Raw genomic sequence first — 8,592 nt, 5'->3', positions numbered from 1 at the left:
AAGGTGGTATCTATGTATGCAGCCCACTAGGGTGGACAAGGAAAAGCCAAAGAAGCTAGAAGGTGTCAAACATGTAGCTTTTGTAACTGATAAAGTAAAGGAGAGTATAGCACCACTAAACTATAACAAGCCAAAACCACCTGCACTTGGGGGTGGAAATGAATCAACTAAGCATAAATGTAAGATTTATCTTTTAGATAGTTCTGTTATAGTATTATTCCTACAAAAAAAATATATGATTTATTATGAGTCCAGTTAAAATAGCTCTAGTAGGTTTTAGTAATAAGATTTATCTTTTAAGTAGTACTGTTATAGTTTTATATAAGTCCAGTTAAAATAGCTCTAGTAGGTTCTAAACAATGGTAAATCATGACTCATATAGTAGTATAAGAAACTATGCTATGAGGTTTATAGCCCAATATAAGAAAGATATGGACAACAAGAGAAGTAGGGAGACCCGACCCGATCCAGTTATTTCCCTATTATCTAAAGGGGTCCAATTCCCTCTTTCTGGAAGACTAGCACCTCTTCGGTAGATCCTAGGCTCCTATATTATTTAGCTATGATTACAGTACCTCAAGTTTATTCTTATATTAGAAGCTTATATAAACTTATATAATGCTCTATATAATAAAGAAGATATAAGTACGAATATATTGTATTATCATATATTAGTTCATTATCTTAATATTTTAGTAACTATATATGTAATACCCTGAACCTTTGGATACCTGTTGGAAAAATATATTCAGGGTATTATCACAGTTGCAGTAATATTATCCTACAGAGCAGTTATGTTGAGAAACCCCTAAGTAGAAAACTCATGGACCTAAGTGTGAGGGTTATAAAAGATTTTGGGTTCACAAGTATATTAAAAGGATTTGATTTGAAATATTTTCAGAGACCAAGGATTGAAAGGTAAGTTTGCAAGGATTTTTTGGAAATACTATTTCATGATTCAGTGACCATTGGTGAATTTTTAGTGACCTTTTTTGTAAGAAATTATATTTTTAGGGACTAACAGTGAATTTCAGAAAAAAACTTAAGTTGAGAGAAAAATCTAGAGATGGATGGTCTTCTTCTCCTTCTCATCATAAGTGCTACAGTATTCCACATAAAAAGAACTAAAAAAAAAGGAAAATTGAGAGGCTTGAAAAGATGATTTGGAGATCGCCAGAGAGAGAGTTCGGCGGAGTGCTTGGTAAGAGTTATTTTGGTTTGCATGATGCATAATGTTTGGTAAAAAAGCTTGGGCAAGCATGCTAAGATTTTAACATATTTTTGTAAGATTTGACTTGGATTTGAGTGGCAAAACATGGTTTATTGTTGTAGATGATGAGTGTTTGAAATTGTTTTGGAAAAACCTTTGTATTTGAATGGATTCTTGCTTGAAATGGAGGAGAACTTCTCAGTTTTAATGTAGTGTTACTGTCGCAAACGAAATTAGGTTTTGTTTTGATTAATTAAGTTGATAATGATGATTAAGATGGTAATAATGATGCATGAGAATTGGAGCCACTATCGACCAACTGAATATTTGATTATGTATTAACTTTATATACTTTATGTATGCTACATTTAATTATTTGAAAATTATTGAGCCACTATCGACCAACTGAATATGTTGTAGCTGCAGGAGGAGGACCCTACTAGATTGCCTGTTCGAGTATAGAGCTAGTGAATGTTGAGTCCAAGATTGCAATGGGTTCCCTTTCTTTCTATTTGTTGGTGTCGTGATCTTTGTAGCGGTTATACCCGAAAATTGGAGTAATTATATTTGTTTTATTTATGCACTTGAACCTATAGTTGGTGTAAAGTTGTAAATTAAGATCTATAAGTCTTATTTGGTTTTTGAGAGGTGTCTGTTTTTCCAGTTAAAATGGATTTTTAACTGATGGGTGCCACATTTACCTCGGTAGAAGAGTTGAGTGTGACAATATACAATGAATACAATAGCGATCTAGAGGATCCTTCTCCTTATAATTTTTAGCTAGTTTAATATAGTAGACCCTCTTGGAATTGGTATCAAAGCAAGGTTAACAATTAAAAGAAAAATAAAAGAACTATTAGATGCTATAGGACTAGAGGCAGTAGAAAAATATTTAATACTATTAAAAAAAGTATTTAGTAAAACTAAATACAAAACTAGAAGATCAGATAAAAGGTTAAGAGAGAAGTATCGAAAAGATGCTTAAGAAATCATCAATTATAGAGTCATGACATGACAAATCATGGAGAAGGATGTGGGTATCTAAAAATATAAGGAAAAAGATTGGTATCCCTCGGGGTAAACATCCTACCATTTTTTAAAGAATGTCAATGATTTAAAAAAACCGGACCGGACCGGCCGGTTGAACCCAGGGAACCGGCCGATAAACCGGTCCGATTACTCACATAAAAATAGTAAAGAACCGGACCGCCAATTTATTAATTTAAATTATTTAATTAGTTTATTTATTTTTATAATTAAAAAAACTTAAATAAAGTTTATAAACTCATTAACTCGGTCCAAATTTCAAAAAAAGGCAAAAAAAGTCATAACAAAAATACTTGACAAAAATACTTGAAGATATTAATATATTATGATTTATTATCATTAATTTATTATAATTAACTTATAATTTTACGCTAATCAACAATTAAATCATTAAAATTAAAGTATTAAAGTATTAAACCAAACATTTCAATGGTTTTGGTTTTTTTATTTTTTTAATCATTATTGTTGTATACTTGTATACTTATATTTTTATTTAATTCTTTATTTTTAATATTTGTTGTATAGTTGTATCCTTGTATATTTGTATTTTAAAAATTTTAATTTTATATAAAGTTAAGACTTTGTGACCTTATAAAGGTAATTTAAATTTGCAATATGTAATTTTGTATCTTTATTATTATTTTTTCTTTATTTTTGAGGTTATTTTTACTTATTTATTATTATTATTTTAATTTTTAAATATTTATTTATTTGAAAAAATTAAATCCGGTTGAACAATTTTAATAACGTCAAGAGTTATTCACTAATATGAATGGGCATTTTTGTTGATTTTTTTGAATTTTTTTTATAATTTTATGATTTTTTGACATTTCTTATTTTAACAAAAATTTAAAAAAATAAAAAATGTTGGACCGGCCGGTCGAACCGGTTGAACCGGTTGAACCGCGAACCGGTTGGCCAACCGGTTCACCAACCGGTCCGGTTTTTAAATCCTTGAAGAATGTAGGCAAAACGGTGAATTTTTCACCTTATTGCCTGTATTGGTTATTTTTTTTTATAAATTACATATTTATGTAATTAAATAAAATATATGTAATATTTACAAGAAAAAGGTAACTAAGAACCCATCACAAAATAAGTGGTACATAATAATAATAATAATGTGATAGGGAAACTAAAACTCCGGATCTAGTAGGAGGGGTATACATTCTTTTTTATGACAAATGTGATAAATGTAATAATTAATGACGTGCACAAAATTAAAAGTTAATAGTTTAATTATGTGCATTCACCTAGTGACATGGGAATTGAGGGGTCATTTGGATGCAAGCATTGGAGTGGGGATGACTATCACAACCATGTTTAGATGTGCATCAATAGAAGTGGAGATGGCCTTAAAAACGTAAAGAAGATGGAATGATAAGACTCATAAGAGAATTAAACTAATCTAAAAAATGAAGGAATTTTAGAGGGATTGTGATTCATTGAACATAAAATAATTAGTTTACCTTGACTTTTTCATTCATTTATTTAAATCATTATCTTTAATAATTATAAGTAATTAATTATATAAGTAAATTATGTAATTAAAAAATAATTATCTCTATTATTGTTATTAAAGTGGAAATAATTAAGATAAGTTATTTAATTTAAATGTTTGATTATTATGCATTATAATAATTATTAATATAAAATAATTAATTTAAATATTAATTATAATAGATAAAATGAAAAGTAATAAAAGTGAACTATTTAATTTTCATATTTAATTATTGTAATTACAGAGAATAATAATTAATATAAATTATTTTAAATTAAATATTTAATTATAATAATTATTATAAATAATAATATTTCAAAGTATTCATAAATGAAAATTACTTATTCAAAATTATAAATATTATTTTACTAATTTTTTTTTTATTATCAACTAAACACATCTTTCATTCCCAATCGTTTTTCACTCCTCCTCATTTCTATTGCTCTCTCATTTTTCTCCATTTCTAATCTGGTAACCAAACGGCTATTGACTTACGAACTCACTCCCACACCAAAAACTTTTTTTATAACACACTAAGAATGAAAAAGCCCCTCACCAACTACATATAATATATTTTTGCTCACCATGCATCAGGTTGGGTAGGATTTCAACACAATGTATACATTATTTCATCCCCATTTTTTAAGAAATTTTATTACTATTATTATTATTATTATTATTATTTTCCCAATATTTGGCGCGTTTGTCGTTTTATGGTGATAGCTAGGATAAAGATGGAGACAAGGGAGTGAACCTAAAATCCAGGGGGTGGTCAAGTAGGATAGATATCTCATTGGTGAGCACAAACTCTGGAAGGTAGCAGTGTCTCAGTAGCGTATTTCCCAAGTCTCATTCAATTCATTCAATCAATGAATGTGACGTACCCACGTCTTCCTTGCTTGTCCATGCAAATGACACCCATGCAAGCCAATTATTTCTCTAGTTTTTTTTCCTTTCTATTATATGATGCATGCTTTGGTGAATTTTTTTATATAGAATAATAAAATTAAATATCATTTGGATGGATGTTGAGTTCGGAGATAACAAATTCGGTTGAGAATTTCTTTTTATTTAAATGGAGGAGAAGCTTTTATAAAAAAAAAATTGAAAGAAAACTTTTATTTGATTTGATGAGAATTTGACGCAATTAATATTAATATTTTTATTAGTATTTTAAATAATTAATTTTTTAAAATATAAATTTATAAAACAAAAGTTATTTGGTTAGAGAATTAATATTGCTTATTTCCTACTGAACATAATTTGAATTTACAGTGTAGATTTTTTTTTCAAAAAAAATCAAGATAGTAATCATATAATATATTATTTCTCATAATAATTTAGCATTTATTATAATTTGTTATTATTTTCTTGTACTCTGGACTCATTAATATTTTCAATAGTATCTAACAAAAATAAATTGTGAAAATATGAAAAAAATAAAAGAAAAAAAAATACAACAATCACACTATTTTTATTATTTAATAAGCTAACATTAGTATAATTTAATGATAAAACAAATAAATTCACATATTAAACTGTGAGGCAGATAGTCTCACCACAAACTGTGAACATATGATAAATAATATGTTTAATTGCTACACAGATCTTTGTAATTGTGTATTTTCTGTCATTTAAATCATTGCAATATTTTTAGATATAATTACGTCCTTATATTTTGTTAAATTGGGTCATTCTAGTCTGCAGTGTAGATGGACAAGTGTAAATTATAAAGATTTAATTATACCTAAGAATATTACTATGGAATAGAACAACTCAACTCGACCAAATATGAGAACTAATTAATTTTACCTAAAAATATTAAAAGGACTAAAAAAATAAAAAAATACACAATTATAGAGATATATACAGTAATTAAACCTAAATAATATAATCAGTGATTTATGAATTTTTTTTAAAAAACCTAATAAAGACAAATTAAATAAATGCAATAACTTTGCTAACATCCAACTATCAGGATATAAATATAAATATATATATATATATATATATTTGTTTAAACTTATATTTGTTTAAACTTGTGAGAAATATCTATGTGGTGATGGGCGACCAAGATAAAGATCATTATCAAATCTTTTCCTGAAACGATTGACAACTAAGCGGGCCCCACAGCTGCTATACTATTTTCCACGCTTCACAACACCACCATGTTTTCCGTCACCCGGTTTCAGCCAAACCAAAACCATCGGCGCTTCCCATGCTAGCATGCCTCCCATACTAGTCAAATAAATATATATATACAAATAAACACACACGTATATATATATATATATAACCCCATCACTTTCAAGAATACCACCCACTATCCCTAAACAGAAGTAATAAGAGCAATAGTCGGTCGGTGCCTGAAAGATCACCATGCCGGCGCTCCAACTGGGCAGCGTATGGCTCCAGCAACAACGCCTCCTCAAAGACGATCTCAACACGGCACGCACTACCTCCAACAGCAACATCATGCGCGACGCCGTGTCCCGCGCTATGGTTCGGTACGAGGCCTACTTCCGCGCTCGCGCCGAGACAGTCCGCGCCGACCCTGTCCGGTTCTACTGCGAGCCCTGGGTGACGCCGCTGGAACGTGGCACGCACTGGATCGCGGGGTGGAGACCGAGCGCGGTGATCCACCTTCTGTACTCGGAGTCTGGGATCCGGTTTCAGGCTCAGCTTGAGGATCTCCTGCTTGGAATCCATTCAGGGGATCTTGGGGATCTGTCTCCTAGGCAACTGGGGAGGGTGGATGAGGTGCAGAGGAGGACGATTGCGGAGGAAGGGGAGATTGAGGATGAGCTGAGGGAGTTGCAGGTGGGGCTTGGGGATTTGTTCCCGGTGACGGATGCGGATCTTGTGGAGAAGATAAGGAAGATGGAAGAAATCATAAGGAGGGCGGATGGGTTAAGGATGCGGACGCTCAAGGATGTTGTGGATATTTTGGAGCCGGCGCAGGCGGTGGATATTTTGGTGGCGGCGGCGGATCTGGAGATTGGGATGAGGGAGATTGGGATGTGCTGGGAGAGGAGCAGGTAATCAGTGGCTTGTAATAAGAATGTTTGGGAGGAGATTAGTACTGGTTTAATTTGTTTTGAAATGTTTTGAGATGTTTTATGTTTACAAGTGTGTAGCTGAACTAAACTAAACTTATGAACTCAACCTAGGAGTGTTTTTGTTTATTTATTTATTTACTTATTATCCATAGAAAAATAATAATAATAATAAAAACAAGTATAAAATAGCACTTATCAAGTATCAATCTACAGGGAAAATTGAGAATACTATTATTTATCAAGTATAAAAAATTAACCTAGATGAAAATAGTGATGTGTGTGAACAAATTCAAAAGCAATAGTAAAAAAATAAAATAGGTTAAGAAATCGGGGAAGAAAGAGATGCCCGGGCATAGTATTTCTCAACAGTTTGTTAAGTTTAGGACAAAAGTTGTATAAGCATCAATCCTATTTGAACCGAGAAAAATCCTAAAATATACTAAACCTATCTTGCAAGGATGCTTTAGTAACTGATTCAAGACAATGCTGATACAGACATCCCACAATCGCTTTGCATTAATTTTTAAAATAGATAATCTCTCATGCAAAGAGATTACCCCCAATCACATACAGAATTAAAATCTGATTTCTCCTAAAATCTATTCTCTACGATTGCAAAGAGCATGAAAATAACTTGTTAATCCACTCGGGATGATTGACGAAGGAGAACTCTCAACTCTAAAGTACCCTATTAATAGGCTTACTCGCAATCCCCTCAAATCATGGCATGTCTACACTTCTTATGGCTGGAACCATAAGCTTATCTATATATCCCCTTGTGGCCACCCTTATGGGCTTATGCTCTGATCGTAAGCTCCTCTGCATGATCATTATGGTCCAGCTTACGAGTGTAAGTACTGCTCGTCAGTCCCTCTATATATCCTTTTGCTCCTTACTAGTATAAGCATGATTCCAAGTTTCTCTGGAAGAGGTTTATAGTAGTAAGCCTGGACCATAAGGTGCACATAAGTAGATTTATTTGACTCGTCCTTAGTTAATTGATGCCAAAAGAGCTCCATCTTCATCATTCTGGCTCTAAAGTGCTACTTTTGGCTCTCTCTCTCTCTCTCTCTCTCTCTCTCTCTCTCATCTTTAAGCACTACCCAAAGCATAAGAATACAAAATCATCATGTTTAACATTGAATTCCAAAATATAACTCTAATACATGCCTATTGGATGTACAAAATGATATAAAATAAACAATAATTGTACTCTCATCAAATTCCTTTCACACTTAAGTTTTTGCTTGTGACACACTCCTAGCGTGTGTGTCACGCAAGTGCACGGATTGTCGAAGTAATAAAGTACCCTAGTGAGTGGGTAGTCGTATCCACAGGGAACAGTTGTTCAGAAGCAAGTAGTAGTGCTATTTAGCTATAGAGTAAACCGATTTGTGATTTGAGTGAACATGATAAGTGCTTGAGTAGACATATTTTTATATATGTTTTACATGCATTGAACATCATTATTACTATGGTTTATATCTCATATTGTGTATTTGGTGTTCTTTTATGCATATAGGTTGTGAATGCCTTGAAGAATAAAAAAGAAGTAAAGATAGGCTATAAAGACACAATGTTGGGAGTTCTTGTTCAATTCAAGGACCAAGACACGAGAGGAGTTCATAAACGTGGAGATGTGTGCCAACTTCGAAGAAGATTCAAGTCAATTCACTAGTTGGAAGGGCACAAAGGCAGCCACATCTTCATGTTCCTTCTCTTTGTGAATATTGCAAGACCTCTCAAAAATACGTCGATGAAGAAAAGTTTTATAG

At 31.8% G+C, this 8,592-nt stretch overlaps 1 protein-coding gene across 1 annotated transcript; it reads left to right on the top strand.

Annotated features, from left to right (window-relative positions):
• The first annotated feature begins 5,814 nt into the window (after positions 1-5,814).
• On the top strand, positions 5,815-6,943 carry LOC120259118 (protein DOG1-like 2). The gene has a single exon (XM_039266655.1). The coding sequence runs from the start codon at positions 6,138-6,140 to the stop codon at positions 6,798-6,800; it is 663 nt and encodes a 220-aa protein (XP_039122589.1). The 5' UTR covers positions 5,815-6,137; the 3' UTR covers positions 6,801-6,943.
• The last annotated feature ends 1,649 nt before the right edge of the window (positions 6,944-8,592 follow it).

The sequence above is a fragment of the Dioscorea cayenensis genome, chromosome 4, assembly GCF_009730915.1.
Source record: "Dioscorea cayenensis subsp. rotundata cultivar TDr96_F1 chromosome 4, TDr96_F1_v2_PseudoChromosome.rev07_lg8_w22 25.fasta, whole genome shotgun sequence".
In the NCBI taxonomy this organism is placed as follows: Eukaryota; Viridiplantae; Streptophyta; class Magnoliopsida; order Dioscoreales; family Dioscoreaceae; genus Dioscorea; species Dioscorea cayenensis.
Note: the sequence above shows the minus strand (reverse complement) of the source record. Positions and strands in the feature narration are given on the sequence as shown.

Coding starts and splice junctions, on each gene's coding strand:
- LOC120259118 (XM_039266655.1), top strand. CDS start 6,138: ATGCCGGCGCTCCAACTGGGCAGCGTATGGCTCCAGCAACAACGCCTC.